Source organism: Phaenicophaeus curvirostris, chromosome 5 (genome assembly GCF_032191515.1).
Source record: "Phaenicophaeus curvirostris isolate KB17595 chromosome 5, BPBGC_Pcur_1.0, whole genome shotgun sequence".
Classification (NCBI taxonomy): domain Eukaryota; kingdom Metazoa; phylum Chordata; class Aves; order Cuculiformes; family Cuculidae; genus Phaenicophaeus; species Phaenicophaeus curvirostris.
In genome coordinates this window covers 32,663,313-32,684,752 of record NC_091396.1, presented here as the reverse complement: position 1 = coordinate 32,684,752, position 21,440 = coordinate 32,663,313, and the positions used below count along the sequence as shown (strand labels likewise).

At 45.3% G+C, this 21,440-nt stretch overlaps 1 protein-coding gene across 1 annotated transcript in view; it reads left to right on the top strand.

The window, feature by feature from the left end:
- Window positions 1–5,945, top strand: part of PLEKHD1 (pleckstrin homology and coiled-coil domain containing D1) — a 28,003-nt gene extending 22,058 nt beyond the window's left edge. The window contains exons 9-13 of the mRNA XM_069858270.1: window positions 1,110–1,288; window positions 1,992–2,124; window positions 3,338–3,482; window positions 4,928–5,077; window positions 5,687–5,945. Coding sequence (XP_069714371.1) covers window positions 1,110–1,288; window positions 1,992–2,124; window positions 3,338–3,482; window positions 4,928–5,077; window positions 5,687–5,847 — 768 coding nt within the window. The 3' untranslated portion in view covers window positions 5,848–5,945. The remainder of the gene's footprint in view (window positions 1–1,109; window positions 1,289–1,991; window positions 2,125–3,337; window positions 3,483–4,927; window positions 5,078–5,686) is intronic.
- The last annotated feature ends 15,495 nt before the right edge of the window (window positions 5,946–21,440 follow it).

The window sequence follows — 21,440 nt, the reverse complement described above, 5'->3', positions numbered from 1 at the left end:
ACTAGATCAGGCTGCCCAAGGCCCCATCCAGCCTGGCCTTGAACACCTCCAGGGATGGGGCAGCCACAACTTCCTTGAGCAACCTGTTCCAGTGCCTTATTCTCCCTCATTGTGGAGAAATTCCTCCTAATATCTAGTCTAAATCTTCCTCTCTCCAATTTACAGCCATTCCCCCTCATCCTATTACTCCATGCCTTTGTAAAAAAAAGTCCCTCGCCAGCTTCCTTGTAGCCCCTTCAGGTACTGGAAGGTCGCTATAAGGTCCCCTCGGAGCCTTCTCTTCTCCGGGCTGAACAACCCCAACTCTTTCAGCCTGTCCTGGTATGGGAGGTGCTCCAGCCCTCTGATCATACCTTGTAGCTCTTCTCTGGACCCATTCCAACAGCTCCATATCCTTCTTATGCTGAGGATTCCAGAACTGGACACAGTACTCCAGATGAGGTCTCACAAGAGAGGAATAGAGGGGCAGAATCACCTCCCTTGACCTGCCGGCCACGCTTTTTTTGATGCAGCCCAGGATACGGTTGGCCTTCTGGGCTGTGAGCAATCATTGCCAGCTCATGTCAAACTTGTCATCAACTAATATTCATGTCAGACCCTGCAAATTTGTCAAAAAATCCTTTGAGCTGCCTTTTTTGTCCACAGCTGTAGGAATGAAAAAAGAACTGGAAAGCTAGGGAAGAACGTATTCGTGCCCTATACCTGCACACTGAATTGAACACTTCATAGGAAAACAGCATATGTCCTATTGCCCCACAGTCAGAAGTACCACAGAGGGGATGCCTCTAGTTCACACTGAGGAGCAGGGTAAGGAGAAAAAGCAGAGAAGCTGCCTGCAATGGTGACACACTTGCGAAGCACAAGGCTCCAGTCTCTGAGGTAGGACCTTACTAGCATATCATGTCAAAGGAGCCTGCAGTTTCTTGCCTCCTTGCATAGCAAAGGCTATGGTGGAGGTTTGCTCCTCACGAGGCAGGTACAAGATGTTTTTAACCTGAATGAGGCAGATGGACGCAAGGATGGAGGGACTCAATAGGGAGGAGCCAAGTGGGAATAGGAGCAGAAATGTTAGACTTGGCTGATATTCACAGTCTCTTCTTTTCTTCAAGGAGCTCTCCCTGGAAAAGCAGCAAATGCTGGAGATGCTGCAAGAAAATGAGAGCCAGCTCCTGCCTGTTACCAGCCCCAGCAAAGAGCAAAGCCCCATCTGGGGACTGCACTGCAGTCTGCAACAGATTGAAGAGAAAATGCAACAACTTCTGGAGGAGAAACTCCTGGCAGAGAAGAGGTGAAGTGGGGGCAGCCATTCTTACAGCAGGGCCAGAGATGGCTGTGTGGGACAAGAGGTGATCTGGTGCAGAAAGGATGGTGAGAAAGGTGGAAGGCGATCAGAAAGAGTATGGATAAATATTTCAAGGCTTAAAATTAGGATCACTTGAAAACTGTTCCCCTGTTTATTCTGAAACCTGCAGGAAGGCACGATCTTTTATAATTTCCATTCTTAGGTGCGGTAAAGGCAAGAGGACACTTCTGCCCTTCTGAGGTTTAGTGGTGCCAAATGGTGTGACTATCTGCTGACTTGCTTTTTGGTTGCCAACACAAGATAAGTCTGGAAGCTTATCTGGCTCCCATGGTAGGAGTTCAGGTTATAAATATTTCAGAGGGAACAGAGTGAGGCAGGACAGCAGCTGGACTCCTTGCTGCCACTTGGGCCTTTTCCTTTCAAATCAAAACTTAGGCATGTGAATCCCTTTGTTGTTCATGGACTTGTCCATATGAAGTGTTAGATGCTCCTGAACCTCATTGGAGTGTTGAGAATATTCTACTCCAGAAATGTACACCTATCTCTCTCCAGCAATGCCCAAGTTATTCAGGTGAAACGCAGCTCAGGGTAGCTAGGTAGGTGAGCATGCTCCATCACTGAGAGTGTTCTTTCCTGTGAGTTGTGGAGGAATGGAATGGTCACCTTCCTTTCCTGTGCTGTGCCCCAGGATGAAGGAGAATGAGGAGCGGTCACGAGCACTGGAGGAGGAGCGGGAGTTTTACTCTTCCCAGTCACAAGCGCTGCAGAACTCACTCTCAGAGCTGACCGCAGAGAAACAGCAGACAGAGAGAGACCTCAAGGTATCCCTTGTGTACGTTGCATATTGCTGTTCCTGAGCCCAGAGTTGTCTACTCTTTCCTTTTTGTTCATTCCCTATCAAGTGGAAGATTTGATTTGATGTTGTTTTAAATTTGTATTTCACAAGTCTTAGTTGCTATGCTTCATATCACGGTAATGTGAATTTGCCATGTGGTACCTATGGAGCACAACTGCTTATTTTCTTATCCTGAGGCCTGATTAACCCATCCAGTAAGTCTTTTAATTTGCTACCATGAAAGCACTATTTAAAGGGGAGGGAGGGGAAAAAAAGTAAGAGAGGAAACTGAACGTAATCAAGAATAAAGATTGTTTCAAAGAAACGCTAATATGGACATTTCAGAACTGAGCAGAAATATCTGTTCCTCACTTGTGCTCAGAAAATCAATCATAAGATTTGTAAATCTTGAGAAACCTCTGCATGAACTTGGCTTCAAAAGCAGAGGAATGCAGGTAATGTACAAGCCCTCCTTCATGTTATCCCAGTAATGGAAGATACCTTAATCTATGCAAAGGTAATTGGACCAAGTATGTTATTTTATTTTAATCTGCATAATATAAAGGCTATGCTTATTACTGGTTGTTTGACACTTAACTTTCTTCTGCAAATGCTCTGTTGAAAAAAAAACCAACCCACAATTCATCTTTCTCCAAGATTTTCTTATCCTGTAACCTTCCACTTGGCCAAACTAAAGCTAAATTGACCCTAAGCTGTAGTAGTTACTCTCATTTGCCAAGCTGCTACTGATATTATCCTTTATTTCTAACTTTTCTTGTGTTTTGTTTCTTAAACTAAGTACTACACACTCCTTTGTGGGAACTGACTGTCTTTAACTCAAATTAGTTTTGGTTATAAAGATGTCCTGTTCCTGCTCAGCTGAAAGTACTTTCATAAGCACAGATTCACATATTGAAATACCATCTCTGATTCCATGTGGCTCATACAATGAGAAGGAAGTTGTGAAAATGAAAGTCAGAGTAAAGAGGGATTAAGAAATTAATCTGAACTTCAAATTCAGATTCTGTCTGAAGACATGAGAGAACTTTTGTGTTGTCTCGCAGTATTACTATCTCTTTTCCTTACTCTTGCCTTTTCATTTTTCTTCTGCTTGGTGGGTCTCTCTCAGACCTTGTCAGTTAGCAGGATGGTTATTGAGACACAAGCTGTTTTTCAGCAATGTTTATTCTCTTCCTCAGGCTGAGGTGAGGGTGCGTATGGATCTGGAGAAGAGACTGAGGGAAGCTGAGGAAGCATTGCAGAGCTTGGAGCAAGGCTTAAGTTCTCTGGATTGCAACAAGGAGAAAGAGGAGAAGATGAAAGCAGATGTCAGTAGTTTGAGAAGTAAGTCATCCATCTTCTCTACTGATGAGCAAAGTTTGAGAGAGGAAATATTTCTACCCATCTTCCCAGATACAAAGAGAAGCCCCCAAATTAGCAAAGCTGTATATAATGTGCTATCCTTGTACTTTAACACACCTTCCTTTTGAGAATCCAGAATGTACTATGCAGGCACTTGGTGTTTTGCCCTCAAAGGAGGGCAAAATTATCCCAGCCTTTCCTGTCAGATGGAAGACAAACTCAGGGGCAGAGATGAGCAAATGCTTTCCAAAATGTCAAAGAGGCAAGCTGTGGCAGACCTGCAAATATTGACTAGGTCCAAGTTATAGAGAGTTCTCTGATTCCCCTCAAAATAATTTTTTCTCAGCCTTGGTCACAAGAATATCAGTAGTTTGACAAGGACCATGCTTGCTGTAGCAACGTGCTGGTAGGTGACCTAGCAGGTGAAATTTGAATCCTTACTTAAGGCCTAATCACTGCATCAGCACAGCAGTGCTGTGCTGTGCTGACTGACTGCAGTCCACAGGTCAGGCACAGTCCACTTGTGGGTTCTGCAGAAGTTTAGTTTTTGTGGGATTTTTTTGTTTTGGTTTGTTCTTTTGTTGTTTCAGTTGTAAGATGGGTCATTACCATGGCATCTGGCTTGAGTCAGGTTTGGGAATTGAACTCAGCAGCTTCAACTGGATGAGGTCTTGCTTGTTTTCCATCATCACATATAGTGCAGGGGGTAACTGCTATGAAGATGCTGTGTCTGTGTGGTTAAGGCTTTGTTTTGGTGAAAGGTGGATGTTTTGGCCAATATAGAGGTCAAAAAGTCCTGTGGCATTCTGAACACTGTCACATATATATGTATATATACATTTGTAAATATTTTTGTATACACATTTATAATTTTAATATATGAATAAAATAATTATTAATCAGTCTTCATATGAAGTTTGTAATGTATTTATGTACGTGCTAGTATTTAGTACACAATTAAGAAATCTCTGGCCATGTATGGTTGCGGGGGGTGTACCCATGCCAGTTTTGCAAACATGTTCCTTTTTGCAGTGAGACTTGACAGGTTCTAGAAGTCCTTCAAAGACAGTGTGATGAAAAAGGCTTCATACCCCTGTATTGCAAGAGTGCTGAGAAGTTTTATCATAATATCAGAGGCTTTTGGTAGTTGAATCATGAGCAGTTGGGGGAATGATTGGTGGGAAACAGGTGGTTGCAGTTCCTTCTATAATTTGAATATGCATTTGTTGAGGACTGGAGGTTTTTATCACTTTGAACTTGTTCCTTCTGATGATACTCTGGAACTTCATTAACTGCTTCTTTGTGAAGATCTAGGGAGGTGTTTAACGTTGTTACCTGGCTCAGCCCAACAGCAAGTGCAGTCCCATGTGACTGGTTCATTGCTTGAAGTGTCTCTCCCATCACTACTCACAGTATCTTCTCCTCAGAGTTCTTTGAAGAGTGCATCCGCAATGCTGAGCTGGAGGCCAAGATGCCTGTGATCATGAAGAACTCTGTGTACATCCACAAGGCTGCCACTCGTCGCATAAAGAGCTGCCGCTTCCACCGCCGGAGAGCCAGCACTTCATGGAATGACTGTAGGTATCAGGCAGCTTCTTCCTCCATATCCTACAGGAGCAGATACGTGCAGACGGGGCTGACAGAGCAGTAAGGTTTGCAAATGCAGTTCATATTTTATATTCCCTAGTAGCAGAAAGGAGTTACAGAGAATCTTGGAGCTTCCTTACCCAAAGAGCATGCACTGAATCTGCATACTGGTTGCCTGTTTCTTTATGTGTGTTGAAAGGTAACTGCTGTGTTGTTCTGTGCTCCTTAAAAAACATATGCTCAAAGCTTCATCTGAATGCTTAACCATAGACTAAGTTAGGTTGGAAGGGACACCTGGACACTGTCCAATTCAATCTAATCCAGTGGTCAGAGTGATTGCCTGCAAGGTTAGGCCAGGTTCTACGTAGAACTTTAAATAAGAAGCAGCTGTAAAGAAGAAAAGTCTGTTTCCATGTTGTCAGTATTTTCCTCTTTTGAAAACAACAAGGTGAAGCTGTTAAGAGTGCTATGGTTAGCACATCCCTTGCCAGGCTTTCAGTTGTGTTGATCACATGGCTTGTGTGCTCTAGTAAAAGCTTTGTCTTCAGTTTATGTCCATCACAGAGAATGCTGACCTTTCTGTGCTGCTCTTGTTTCAGTGAAGCAGTCCCAGTCCTTCATCTTCTCACATGCAGAAGCTGAAAACATTGAGGAGCTGAAAGAAGCAGCCAAAAGACTGAGCCAGGACCAGCACTTCAGGGAAACTCTCTATCAGATCATGAGGTCGCAAAAGGATCCTGCTTCAGGGGATGAAAAGTGACTCTTGTTAGGAGGGGGCTTCTGAACTGAACTTGCCATTCAGCTCCGCAGAAGTTATGCCATTGGGTGCCAGGGTCAGAAGGAAGATTTGCCCTTAGGGGGAGAAAATGGGGAAAGTTGTGTGTAGGCAATTCCCTCAGTTAGTGGCTTTGCTTTAGTTTGAATGTTCCCTGCAGCCTGGCAGACTTTCTTTGCTGATCGCTCCAGCTCTTTCTGCTACAGTTGCTTAGGTTAAGCCATGTTTCGCCAAGATATCACGGTCAGTGTTAACGTAAGCCACAGGCCGTAGCTTAGGAAGTGCCTCTTCTTTCCTTTCCTGTCCGGTCTGTCTGCCAGACACAAATGCTTCCGACATAGTCCTCTATCAGCCTCTGCTCCAGCTACTGTAACATCCCCAGTCAGACACAGCTTACACCGTTCTACCTGATTCCCCCTAGAAAATGCCTTGTTGCACACCCTCAGTCAGCACTTTGGTGGGCATGTTTCCTGGCACATTTCCTGAAGACCACAGTAGCCCCAGCCTCCCAAACACAGGCAATCTGTTGATGCTACATCGTTTCAAGCAAACAGTAGGAGCAAGAGGTGAAGACAACCTGAGGATACTGAGGATTTGGCTCCAAGATCATGGGCAGAGAAGAGCTTATAGGTAACTCGGCAGCATTGATGCAAGCTGGAGGGAGGGTTCCACTGTGCTGACTGTGGGCAGGACATCTTGGGGGCACCTTCGCACTTTTTTTTTGCATTGGGACATCTGGCTGCATCACTGCCAGAAAGAGACATAGAGCTCTGTGCTGCAGAAGGTCTTAACTATAGGCAGATTCAGTGTGGAGGAGCCTTTGACTCAGCTCTGATGGCAAGTCAAGGCTGGATTGGAAGAGTCATTGTTGACAGCCTTTTCAGAAGTGGACTTCTGGCTGGCCTCTGTCCCCTCCCAAGTGCTCACCAGATAGTTATTTCAGATAAGGATTTGACCTACATGTGGTTGTCTCATATGTTACAGGAGAGGCACCACTTTGTTGTGGAAACCTTGCAGCCTCCCTCACCTTCTTCAAGCAAGCAGCTGGCTAATATTTGCCTGTGCTATAGTGAGGGCACTGCCTGGTGCTTACAGGGTATGACAAGCACACTCACCATAACACTTATCTGAGTATATATCTGAGTATGTGGTATGAATTTGGAAAAAAAATAATAAATGATACAAAGGTGAACTAAGTTAGCAGCAGAGGTACAGTTAGGGCTCAGGGGCTCTGAAGTGCAGATTTACTGGGGTTTTCAGGGATGTGTCCCTCACCAGTACCCCTAGGTATTACGTATGTCCAGTGATACTGGGGTAGCTGCTTACCTGTCCCGTGCAGACTGTGATGATGTCCAGACCCAGGCTTTGACTTCTGGCCATCTAAGTCATTTCCTACCGATTCTGCACTGTTTCTAGGAAGAAATCAGGGATGAGGCAGGGAAGGGAGCCCTGACTTGCCAGCCAGAGGAGAGGTGTTGATACTGCATAGTGGAGCATACTGGGATGGTGTGATGCTCCTGAAGGGAGTCACTCTGGTGTGACCAGAGGACACGTATTGAAGGCACAACCTGTACTTTCCATGTCAGGTAGTTAGTGACCAGTATCCTTCTGCCATGCAGTTGGAGCTTTTATGTAATCAGAGGGTTCAACACTGAAGGCTGACATTTTTGTGATGATGGGTGATGCAATAGGAAAAAAGAATTTGCATCCCTCCTTATCATGCCTGATCCTTCTATGTTTTTTCCACTCATGTGCACGTACTAGAAAGCCATAAATGATTTATTGCTCCTAGAAGCGCAAAGGGCTGTAAGAAAGCAATCCAGAGCTGTTTTTCCCTTTTACACTGTCCTCACATTGTCTCTGGCTAATTTCCAGTTACAATGTCTATATCATGTGATGGTGGAAGGGACAGAAAAAAGGACAGCTGTGGAATATATCTGTAATTTAGACAGTTGGGAAAATCACCCTGTGGCTTGTGAATACAGCACCTTTGATCTATTACCATCAAAAGCCACAATATCAGATTTTACAAAAGTATTGTAGTCAGGAGGTAGCCACATCGGGTCTTCCTTTACTGTGCATATTGACAGCAATAAATAAATTATGCTGGCACTAGAGCGAATTCCTGTGTGTTCTTGATACACTGCCACTGAAATGATGTTAAATTGCCTCTGTGGGAGTTGAGACAAATCATTGTGACGTGCTCATTTACTACCAGTGCACTTCCTCTGCTTCACTGAGTTGTTCTGTTACATGCTGAACATCGCCTCTCAAAAAGACTGGTTGTATGTAGAAGGCTTTGCTACCCACTTCCACTTTTAAAATGTGTATACAGTTAAAGCCAGGATATATGAAATCTAAAGAAGAAATGCCTTGCTTGCTTATCTGAAGCCAGTGGGCAGCTCTCTGTGAAACCAGCAAAGCATGCGCTGAGCCACCTGCAGTGAAGTGCTTGCTATCCGTCATTCCTTGCTGCAGATACTACTCCTGCAGAGGAAGATACTACTCTGTAAGCTCCCTGGCAGTGGCAGCATGGAGCTGGGCCTATGCAACATAGCATTTTAATTGACTGTCTCCTTATCCTGTTTGAAAGGACACAGAATTACTGATTTCAATGTTATCTGTGTTTTTTAATGCAATGCAATTACAGAAGATGTCTTAGGGAACGACTCTTCTCTGTTCACATAACCTCTGCTAGTAACCTTGGGTCAGATCATGGAATGAGATGAGAACTCCCTCCACTAGGGAGACTCCCCTAAATTGTTCCTTCGTGTCTGAGGACAGGAGAAGATACAGGATGATTTGCACCTCTAAGATTTCTCTTCAGAAGTTGCAGAACAGCTAGACTGGCTCTGAAAAGCCTATGGCCGTTCTTCCACCTCCTCCACTTTCTGGTAATCATTTGGAAACTTCTCTTCTCTCTGAAGCTTCCCTCTGTTGCCCCCTTCAGAGACACTTTAAAGTATGGTTTCTTATGCAGACACTGCCAAATGTAAAGCCTGCTGATTCTCTTCTGCATCATCTTGCAAACTTTTCACAATGTGAATGGTGGCTCCCGCTAAGGTAAATTTATGGGTTAATTTTGTCCTCTACATATCACAGAATCTTCTATGTTAGAAAAGATCTTTAAGATCATTGAGTCCAACCATAAAACGGACGCATGAAGCCTCCAGGCTCTTTCACTCCCTGGTGTAGGACAGCAGTTCCTGCTGAAGGACAGGGCATCAGCAGCTCCCCTTGGTGTGTGCTGCCCCAAGGCTTTGCTCTTGCACAGAAGTCAACGGCAGAGAAAGGAAGGCAGTGCCAACCCCACTGCCTCCAAAATGTGCTGCTTCTAAAGCAGAGAAAGTGGACAAGAAATGGAAACTGCCCTCAGGGTCACAAGTCAATTATAAAGGATAAGTGGTTGCTGGTGCGTGTTGCACATTGTTGTGCATGGCATGCCAGGGGCACAGGCTGGTAGCAATATTCAGTTACAGAGTATGGCTTTTTTTTTTAAGTTCAAGATGATAGGCAGGCTTTCTGCTTAGGACATTAGCATTACATTAATGAATCTCTTTAGAAATAAGATGATAGTTTTTCACAGAAATTGTCTGTTTTGAATGCTTTTCAATGTAATCACTAGTGTCACTAGAGGGACAGAAGATGTCTCATGTTGTGTCGAGTTAGAAGTTTGCTCCCAGGAAGGTGGCTGTGCTCTGATGGTTTTGTCCAAAGCTTAGCTTCAGACAAATTCTAGGGCTTGCCTGGACACCGTGTTCCTTTGTGCTGGTGTGACTGTGGAAGATGCTGTTATTTTTAGCATCTTCCATCTGGTGTACTTGGCATAAGGACAATTCTACATTTTTTTCCGCTTAGTCCATGCATTTGTTGTCCATCCACTTTGGACATGGCTATGAATGGGAGAAATAACCAAGCCAGAGGGATTGGCTGTAGTTGGTTACCTGAGAGCTGGGTGTGAGGCGGCCTGTCAGGGTGACAGTCACAGTGATTGGGCCCAGCTGGAACCCTGAACTTGGCAAACACATGTGGTTTGAACAATCTGCAATGCCTCTCTGGCCACTGAAATAACATCTCTTTTTCTATATTAAACAACATTTGTTTCTTACTGCAGGCTTAATTCCAAAGCCAAAATGGAGAAGGATTCAACTAAGTACTTGATCAGGTCTGTGAGTCCTTTCTGCTCATTTTTCACACTATTAACTAAGTGCAGGATACACTGTAGTGCTGGAACCAGTATCTTCCACTCGCCCTCCCTCCCCAGTGTTGGCACTTCAGAGGAAGAAAAGTTATAAAGGCAATTTCATGGGGGTAGCAAAGGTGCTTTTTTACTAACTCAGAGCTGCTGGAATAAATAACTCAGCAGGGTCATGTGTTCTTATTTTGAGGTATCAGGAAAAGTGCAAGCTTTGCATTGCTTAAAATAATAAGTGAACTCTGCTTATCCTTGAGTTCTTCTTGACTGCACCTTTGCTGTAAATGCCTCTGTGGAAACTACCCAAGAGCAGAGGAGCAGAGTTCTCTCCTAGGGCTGCTGCACTTGTCAGTTTCTTGATCATTAATTCTGAGGACAGGAGAGAGCTATTTTCTTCCATGTGTCAGCCACTGCCTGCAGGACATGCCAGCCCCTGTTCCTCTGGTGTGAGGAAAGCATGCCCTGTTTTTTGGGGTTTATGGTTTTTGCTGGGTGTTTGATTTTTTTTTGTTCTAAGGTCTGTGAAATAGGAGTAAATATTTTTAGCACTGCTATTTTAATAAGGGGGCTTGAAAACGAGCCTTTTCTGGTGGATGTTAGAAAATTTACTTGCTTCATTGGGATTAGGTCCTGTTTGGAAAAGGTGCAGGCTCTCTCAGCCTTGATGGAAATATGGCTGGTGGCTTCTGTTAGAATTACTGCTGAAAGCACAGCCACAAACAGGACAATAGCACATATGGCAGAGCTCTGTCTCTGTGAGGGTTCAAAGCACTCGGGGACCCTGGGTGACAGAGGTAAGCTGTGCCCTCATCTCATTGGCATGTGAGGCTTTTAGAAGATTATAGACATATGGCAAGAAGGTAGGAATGCAGTATAGCTTTTGTAGCAAGACAGAAGAGCAAAGATTGCCAGAGAGAATGGATTATAACCCACTTGGGTAAGCTACTGCTTTCGTTTCTCCTTTCCTGATTCTGCCAGAGGCACGACACATGCTTGCTGTGGGTGAGAAGGTTCTCAGAGAAAAGACGTCTGAACATAAGCCCTTCTTCCTCTCCCCAACTTCTTGGTGCTGGCAAGACATGGAGAGAAAACACAACCAAGATTTTGCTGACATAGCCTGGCTGGGTGATGTGGGGATGTGGCTCATAGTTGTTCTCTTTTGTGGGCAGTTATGTGTATGAGTACTGCTGAGGGGGCTAGAAGTCAGTCTTGGTGCTGGAAAGGTTTAGGGTGTCTAAATGTTGACTGGAAGAGACTGGAAATTCCTGCAACCCTCAATGGATTTGGATGTTTAGAAACTCTTCTAACCTGGAGCAGCAGCCTTCTAGATCCATCTCTGACAAATGTGCAGTGCTTCAGACAGATCACAGAATCACTAGGTTGTAAAAGACCCCCAGGATCATGAGTCCAACCATTCCTATCAACCACTAAGCCATGCCCCTCAGCACCTGCCCAGGGAGGTGGTTGAGTCACCTTCCCTGGAGGTGTTTAGAAGACGGGTAGATGAGGTGCTCAGGAACATGATTTAGTGGCAGATAGGAATATTTGGACTCTATGATCCTGGAGGTCTGTTCCAACCTAGTGATTCTATGATTGCTTTACGTGAGGAACGTCCTCTCCCTTCCTGCTCATCCAGGTATCCCCAGCTTTGAGCAGGATTGTGAAGGGCAAGCTGGCTTCTCTCTGTCTTCCCCTTGAGCCTTCTCCCTCAGCTTTCCATTTGTTCTTCTTTGGCTAATTGTGGCTATCCCCCCAAGGTACAATTTAGCATTATCCTGGCAGGCTCCATGTTTCCTGGGTGTTACGGGAGGATGGTGCTGTCCAGGCAGAGAGGAAGGTGTGGCTAGGGAGCCACTCTCCTTGGAGAGTGCAAAGGAGGTGAGATTTGGCCCATGGATGATTGTAGCTGCTCATGCCTTTTTCATAATGCTGGCTTTCTATCTAGAAAATATTGCTCACGCTATTCACAAAGTCTTTCAGACTTGAACATTTCATGCAGAAAATGCATAGAGATGGGTAGTGAACACCCTGGGCTATTATCTAAGCACCTTCCTTCCCTGTTTCACAGCCTACCTCACACGTGGCTTAGCCAAGCCCTGCAGGTGGGCAGGGAGGTGCTTGGTCCTTCCTCACCTTACCTGCAGCGTGAGTTCTTTTGGACTCTATGCTTCAGGTCCCATCCCAGTGCATTTCAGAGGGGCGAGGGCCAGGCTGAGGAACCAGTGCCTTCATCAAACCAGTCTGAACCTTTACTGTGAAGCTCACAGGGCCTCTGCTTTAGTAAGTCAGCTGGTGTTGTGTGTATTTTGCAAGCTCCTAATGAGTGCTGAATCCAACTCATCTCTCCCCACATGTATTTATACACATATACATACATATGTGCATACACATACATATATGTATATATACACACACATACATAAATATATCCTGTGTATTAAATGAGTATCTCAAATATATGTTATCAACCAAAATAAATATTGGACAATGCTGTCTTTTTTTATTTTTCTTGTTTTGCCTGAAAGTAATTTGCCCAAAAATAATTTCTGATTTTTCCTCTGATTTTCTCAATTCATGAGCAGAAAGCAGACCAGAAAGTTTTATCTTCAGGGAAAACACAGTGGGGTTTATAACTGAAGATCACACTGGAGGCTTTGCCTCTATTATAGCTGCCATTGCCAGACCTACAGAGAAAGCAGCATGTGGATAAATAGCCCTGGCAAAACATTCATCATTTAATCCCACGTGTAGGGATGTTTCTGCTCCTCCATCATGCAACATTCAGGCCAACTGTGGTCTCGGCTTCTTGAGTCTTCCAGTGACCTGCCAAAGACATGCAGCTGAGCATCTTCGCAGCTCCCCTGGATGGAGGTCAGTAGCAGCAGTTCCCTGCCAGTACAGCTGTTGGTGGAGCTATGCCACTGAAGGGGACAAGCAGCCTGCCCCAGGGCAGGGGCCTGGAGCATTAGGCTTGCGGCTAATGCAGGTTTTGAAGTTAATGTATAGGAAGCCTGATGTGACCTTTTCTTTGCTACTGCCTTTTTCTGGATGAATCATCTCAGATCATGAGCACAGTAGAACTAATGCATTTCCTAGTGCTAGCATCCTCTGAATAAGCCAGGTGAGACACCTGGCATGCCAGAAATTTCCTTAATGTTTTCCTGTCCGCATGATTTAACAAAGTACAACTATATCCCAAGAGTCCTGGAAACACGTCACTCTCACATGAATCAGGGATGTTCTAGGTATCTCTGAATGTCACAGAAAAGAAGACAAATAACTGCTTTCCCTTGGAGGAGGTTGTGTGTGTGTCATGCAATGGAGGTTCATAGAGGAGATGAAAGGAGGGAGCTGCTGAGTTTCTGTAGATGTAGTGCAGCAAAGAAGAGGTGGTGTTGCCATGAGGTGGTGCTTCCCAATTTAACACACTGAATACATTTGAATTGTTTTGCAGAATAATTGGCTTGCACTTAGTACTGCTGTAACGGGACAGCCAGAAAAGCAGAAGCCGCATCTGCTTCTGCAGCAGGAGATATCAATTATGGAGGAAGGAGGGCATGCTGTATAAGGTCAGGAGACAGTAGGACAGGCAGGACTCTATTCTGCTTTTTCTTTGCCTGGTCAGGTGGCATTTGCTGCGGTAGAGTGTGAGTTCCCAAGGCAACAAGAAATTAATCTCATCTGTTTTCTGAGGAGAAATGGGTCAGTATTCACCATCCCTACAGCCCTAATACCATAGCCTGCCATGTTATGGATGCTAATTACAGCAGTAAGGTCATGACTCCAGCTCACTTTCTGGAGTCTGCGTGTGAAGAAATGTGAATTATACAGAAGTGGGTACTCATCTTTGGGTGGACAGCTGCACCAAAGACAAATCAGATTTTATTTTATGGAATCTCCTCTCCCCTTAATCTTCAGAGATTTATTGAAAAGCTTAAGGTTAGGAAAAAACACACAGTCTCTAATCTCTTCTCCTGTCTGCCACAGGCGAGTACGTTTCGCTTACTTACCACTGGGTGAATTTTAGTGTTATTCTAATCTATGACAAGAAAGGCTTGGGGACGAGCTCTGCAGCACGTTGTCTCTGGAGCTTACTGGGGGTTTTCCCATCTACATTAATGCTGCCTAGGCTAACACACACCTAAATACACCCCAGCAGGGATTCTTTGGGAAGTGTTCGGAAGCAGCAGCCTGCTGGAGAGCGTGTGAGCTGGCAGGTCTCAGCAGCTTGGCTGTGCACAGAGGACTGGAAGGCAGAGGAGTCTCCAAGGCAAACCTGGCAAACTCAGCATCAGTGCTGGAGCAAGAGGAAGGAAGTGCTTAATGAAGGAACCCATCTCACATAGCAGTAAGGGGAAGGATCTTCAGTCCACCTCATCTTTCATGGGAGATGGCACCATTAAAAGGGAAAAGAAGGAAAGCAGTCACTCACCTAGGCTCCTCACACTCATTGCTAGAGAGGTTGCATTTCATTACACACATTTGCCAGAAGCTGTTTGTATCTAGACATATAGAGACCATTTTGCAGGGCGAAGATGTATTGTCTTCCATGCTAGTTGCTGTAGCTTTTGGAGGATGGTGGATCAACTGGAAGAGATGTTCCTATTCTTGGTGGCCGTACTCTCAACTGGAGCATGGTGGAGATGTAGAGGCGTAATAAGTAAAGAAGCAAAGAGGTGACACTCAATGAAATGGGAAAACTAGTCCAGGCAGAGGCACCAAGGTGGAGCTTTGTGGGAGGAGAAGGCAGCTCACACCATCCCACAGCTGAGTTTGAGAATTTATGTAGCCATTGCCCTTCCTGGGGAGAAGCTTGTAACTTGTCCAGAACTTGTCCAGAACAGCAGCATTCTTGTGGAGAGAAGCACACAAAGGAGAGGCAGAACAGTGCTTGATCTCCACATGTTTAAAAAGGTTCCTTGCACATCTGTGCTCTAGAGAACATCTAGAGATGTGACTTTTGTGAAGGGGTTGTCCAGCTTTCTGCTATGGCCAAAGTGACACTGAGGCTTGAATTGTGGTGGCTGCAGGGACAGAAGCTGTGAAAGGGGCACTGAGGAGACAAGACCAGGGCCCCCAGCAGGCTGCAAGGCAGGCAGCTCTCAAATGCACATTCCCCCATCTCTGCTCCTGTGAGTCACTTAATGGAGAGAAATATCTTTTTTCCTAATTAAGACTTATGCATAATGTCAGATTTCTCCAGAGGTCCAGAGAAAATGCAGGTGGGTAATCTGAAGTGTTATTAGCTCTCCATTTTCCACATGGAGCTCTGTGGGATTTTGTCATCTTCACCTGAGATAAGAGGTGGGAAAAAGGACTTTTATTTGCAGCTGGCTCATCCAGACCCCTTTCACAGCAGGCAGGTTACTTATTTTGCCAGCCAGTCCTGTCTGTAGTTTGTTTGTATATCTCTGTGTCTCTGCTATGACTTAACTATTGAACTGGAGCCATTGGAGGTGGGCAGAAAGGGCACTGATGTCTGTGTCCTGCCCCAGGAGGATGAACAGCATATACATAACCTCAGTGAGCCCCTCTTTGGGGAACACGCACTCTTTAAATACAACACATTCAGCTCAAAAAGCTTCAACTACCAACCTGACCATCTGGCTTGCTTTCATAAGAAAATGAAGTGTCAGCAGTTTCTGTCTCTCCCACCTCCTCACAGTTGTGGCCTTTGTCCACCAAAATTAACAGAGACACAGAAGTCGCAAGGATGATCTGATCCTTCATGTTACAGAGCTGAAAGTAACAAAAACATTTTTATTTTAATTTCTAGCTGAAGAACATTGAAATTTGCCAAGCAGATTCTGAGTTTGTCTCGTACCTTGAGGTGGGAGCTGCTCCTCTTGAATCCCATGCCAGCACTGCAGGAAACTTGGTGGGAAGATGGAAGAGCGCAGAACCTCTGGTTGCAGGGTGGCCCTTGCTGTTCACAAGTAAGTCACATGGACTTGGCAGGGTGTGATTATTTCACAGACAAATGGTAATAACCATGGTCTTTATGGAGCAGCTGGGGCTGCAAAGGCAAGATGTACTGAGGGAGGTGGGAAAATTTCCTTTTACTGTTTTGCTTCTTTTGAAAGGCACAACAAGAAAGATTTAGTGTGTGAATAATTTCAACTAGAGTCTTGGGAACCTGGTCAATTGACTAAAGTGGCGAAATTATGGTTTCTCCTCTGTAGTTATTGTCATACATGTGGCTTCAAAGGAGTCACCCGGGGAGCTGGGAACTGTTTGTGTCATCCAGCTTTGGTTAGATACCCTCATCTTTTCAGCCTCTTTCTGTAACTGCCATTTAAGCGTTCTTCATCTATGAAATGGGGCCAACCTCGGGCAGCCACCAGGCAGGGGACTGTGGCTTATCCCTCTTGGATATGCGCAGAGGTCTCAAGGTACTCACAGCAAAGCTGCAGGAGCTGATGCCCGATGTTAGTCCCATGTTAGTAAGAACCTGGTTTCTGTGTCAGGAGTTCTCCTCATTCGTTTATGGTGGCAGCAGACCTGGACATTTTATACGTAAATCTCAAATTAAGAGTTTTTTTCACCGATACCTTCAATTGCCTTCTTGCAGCCCAGTGGGGCTGTGCCTGTATGCAGTGAGCTGTGAGGCTGGCAGACCCTGCAACTCTGTCCCGATAGGCCAGCTTACATGGAAACAGGACTTCCCACCTTCTGCTGAAAATAATATACAGGACTTGTGCCCTATGAAATCATGTTTCTAGATACGTGTGTTTCCCCTGAGATCACTTCTTTTCTGGCCTAGACTTAGCGCTTGGTTAGTTCTTCACAGTCTATTAAAAGCTCTTCCCATGTAATGTTCTCTCTTTAGTACGTTGTGCCAAATATATCCAACCAGCAAAACGTTTTGCACTCAGAGGGACAGGTTTGGCACAGAGGGTGTTTACGGGAGGGGGACATGTGCACAAAGCTGAATACCATTTTTCCTACGTTTATCATCCCCTGCCGCTACGAGACATCTCAGGGTAGGTGGGAAAAGTCACACTACATTTTCATAGCATCATAGGGGCGTGACTCTCCCAGAAACAGCAATAAAGCCATGGCCTGTAGGCTTTCAATGGCAGTTCAGCTCCTCATTTTGTTTCAAGCCCTGACTGTGTTATCTGTCAGGAAGATAATTCCTTGACCTTGCGGTCAGGGGATGAGCACTTTGCTTAGTGATTAAGCCACTGCAGTGGATAACATACCATGTTTAATCCCTTTGGTAGCTGCTCCCAGAGAGGGGGGCAGGAGGGGCTGCAGAAATACAGTGGCTTGCGATAGCTCTGGAGAATTCAGGAGCAGTGGCAGCAGCACAGAAACTGTGGCTGAATATGCCCATCCTCCTAAGTCAATTTGGTAGCAGACTGGAAAACAACCAGCATATCTAGGGCACTATTTTATCAAGTGATAGAGCCATATGATGCAAAAAGCCACAGTCATCTGAGGTCTAAGGCATGTCAGAAAACAGAGAGTCTCTGTGTGTATTGATCCTGTCTGCTGGAAAAAGAAGGTTTATAATTATTTTTCCTCCACTATGTCAATGGGGGAAGGGACTCTTGAATAACCAGTTAATCCTGCTGACTTGAGCTGGAGAAGGATGAGATACAGCCTTTTCTGGTGCTTCCAAGTTGTGGCTGGAATGTGGCTGCAAAGGTCCAGCTGGCATGCTGGAAAGCCCCACAAGCCTGCCTTAATGTCCAAGCAAGTGTAGCAAATGCATCAGAGTGTGCATGTATGACCAGCTTTCAGGGCTGTACAAGTCATTGAGGGTTGAAGCCTAGTCCACCTGATGATATTTAGGGTATTGCCTGCTAGTAAAATCAGAGTTTGTGAGAGGTTTGATGGACAAGGTCTGATTTCATTCTCCCAGCTAGCTGCCTGTCCCCAGTTTCTGCTGAGAGTCTGCTTCTTGGCCCTGCCAGGGAGGGAGAAGATAAGCCCACATCCAGCCTGCCAGAAATGAGGCACTGTCCTTCTTGAGGGGGACCCATATTTTTGAGCAAACCTCTCTTCCCATGCTGTCACTGCATGGTCGAGGATTATGAATCCTCTTTAATGTGGCTTTTCCCTTTCAGAAGATCCCTGCCCTCCCTGGAAACAGCTCCAGGCTCAGGTTTCCTTTGCCTGTAGTGTCACCTTTGTTTGGACAAAGCAATGTGCTGTTTGTTACCATGGGCTTGCCTTTGGGTAATTGACCTTACTGGGCATGAACCCATCCCTGTGGTCTGGTGACTGAATCAAAATGTTTGCTCACAATTAAAGCAGTTAATGGATCTGGCTTTTGTGTGAAACTGCCAGCCAGCTCTCCACTTCCCTAATGAGAACTGGTCTATGAGCATGCCTGGGTCTCACCAGCCACTGGCAGTTTGACATTAAATTTGGTCTTTAAGAAAAAAAAAAGTAGAATTAAATCTAGTTTCAACAGAAATGTGCTTCCTTATCCTATGCTTTTCAGCCATATACCTTTCCTGCAGCTTATCCTCCTGATCTTAGCACTGACACACAATAAAATCCTTTCAGTACCAGCTCACATTGAAACACTAAGGAAAATGCTCCTCATCACCCTCTACTTCAAAGGAGCCCCCGGCACCCTTGGCTGCTGCCCCAGAGCCCAGAGGTGGTGGGTTAGCTCAGGCTCCCTCCTGCTATAATGCCATGGGAGTCCTGCCTGCCAGCACCCACACAAGCCTGGGCTGGAGGAAACCAGTGGGCTGGGGTGCTCCAGAAGGATATTTCTCTGCTACTGTAAGGGAGGAGCCTTCAACAGGGAGAAGACCTTAAAAAAATGATAATTCATCATGACTCTCATGTAGGGTCCCAGCCCTATTTTCATTACGTTGTTCACTTTTTTAAGTCCACCATGCACATAGCCCAGCAAACTCCATGAAGCTTGTTTCTCTTTTTCCTCCTTGCTCCATCACGCATTCAGGACATGTTTCTTTGCTTGTATGAGAGCCATCATAGCTCAATATGTCTCGAACAGCTTCTCTACATTTCTCCACTCACTCACCTTTCCAGCCACTTCCAGCCGTTGTTGGAGAACACCTCTCCTTTCTTAGCTGTCCTAAGTACCTTTCACCATTCATTTCCTGAGGATATCCAAAATGTTGTGTGAAAGGAGCTGTTTGCCATGTATGTTTCTGTTACATGAGACCTATAAACTGTGTCTACTATGATCTGAAGGTTATTTAAATCTCTGATTTTTTTCCTTCTCTCTCAAATGCAAGTTATTTCCTCCAGGAGACATTTTGTCCCTTTGTGTTTGTGCCTCCAGCTTCCCCCACAGAAAAGACTTATGCTTACATTATACTCTATACCTCTAATATGCTGACTTCCTAGCCAGCCTTGCTTTGCAGGGTGCCTCCCTGTACCTGAAGACATTGCAGTGTGTTGTCATGGAGAGGATTCTTAGGTCAGCATGTATGAAGCAGCTTGTGAGTTTATATAGCACTAGCATCAGGATGGACAAAAAGGGTCCCTGCAGATTCCAGGAGACTCTGCAGAAATTCCCCTGGTAGCTGCATTACAGTAAATTCTCTCTGCATTTGGGGACTCGCAGGGTGTGACTGAAAAATGTGGCATTTGCAGTGTCCTTGCAGGGAAGGATCTGCAGGTTCCCAGGGACTGTAGGATCTGCAAGAAATCTATGGAGTAGCACAGTGCCATTTGATCAGAGACACTTACAGAGGATAGTAGCTCTGGGTGTGAACACCACTGCCTTCAGGAATCTTTACTTCCACATTGTTTTTATGGAACTGAAAATAAAATGCATTGAAATACCTGACAATGCAAAGAGGTATGTGCAGCTTCTTTGAAATGCTGTAAGAATCACAGAAAACTACAAGTCAGAGTGCCTTCTGCCTGGAAAATATTAGGACCTGCAGCACCTAAGAGATGTGAGTTGGAGTGACAGCTACCTTGCACAGTGATATGGATTGTACGCACAGCAAACCTAAGATGTCAGGTGCTCTAACTAGTGTTGCATAAAGCCCTGGAGGATCCCGCAGCCTGCTCACCTGCCTAGTATTTTCTGAGAGCCGCAGGTCAGCCCTGGTCTTCTGAAACAATCCTCCCTGGCTTTCTTCATCCTGGGCAGTAGTAGGTGAAACTGCTAGCACAAAGAGCAATGTCATGACTCAGAGCTGTCAAGTTATGCCTAAAATTCTTGTCATGGCAGGTCATGCAGGCCTGTATACGCTAATTATCAGTTTACTGATAGAGCGGGCTGAAAAGCCTGTAAGGAGAAGCTGGAGAATATCAAACCAGTTAGCCCATCCTAGGCTCTGCACTGTTAAGCTGCTAGCGGTGACTGAGCTAGCCTGTTTAACATGGACTTGCCTATATCCACACCTCACTGGCAGTCATCACAGTGGTGATAGGGTGGACGTATCTTAGACAGGCTGCCAACCCTACCCCAAAGTACAAGTGATGATGGCTGCAGAAAGGAAAGCATCCACCTCATGCAAGAAGGGGCTCCACTTCCTATGCCAAGCACTGGTCACAGAATCACAGAATTGTTTAGGTTGGAAAAGACCTTTTAATATCATCACCTCCTAAACCTAACACTGCCAAGCTGACCACTAAACCATGTCCTAAGCACCACATCCACACATTTTTAAACACCTCCAGGGATGGTGACTCAATCACCTTCCCTGGGCAGCTTGTTCCAATGCTCAACTGTCCCCTTCTGTGAAGTAGTATTTCCTAATATATAGTTCAAACCTCCCTTGGCTCAACTTGAGGCCCCTTCCTCTTGTGCTATCACTTCTTACCTGGGAGAAGAGACCAACACCTGCCTCACTACAACCTCCTTTCAGGTAGTTGTAAAGAGAAATAAGGTCTCCCCTCAGCCTCCTTTTATCCAGACTGAACAACCCCAGTTCACTCAGCTGTTCCTCCTCCTAAGACTTGTGCTCCAGACCCTTCAACAGCCGTGTTGCCCTTCATTGCACATGGTACAGCACCTTGATGTCTTTCTCATAGGGCCCAAAGTTGAACACAGAATTTGAGATGCAGCCTCACCAGTGCAAAGTACAGGAAGGGTGATCACTTCCCTGGACCTTCTGGTCACACCATTTCTGATACAAGCCAGGATGCTATTGACCTTCTTGGCCACCTGGGCACACTGCTGGCTCATATTCAACCAGCTATTGACCAATACACCCAGGTCCTTCACCAGGCAACTTTCCAGCCATTCGTCTCTAAGCCTGTGGTCTAACCACAGAGGGAAAATATGTAATCACTTCTGCTGCTGCTGCTAGTGCTCACTCCATTCACGTTACACTGTCTGGGAAAGCAATGCAAGGAAAGCAAATTAGCAGTGATGCAGCTATTTAAAAAATCAAACTATAGCATCCCTTTGCTATGCTGCAACATCCTAGCT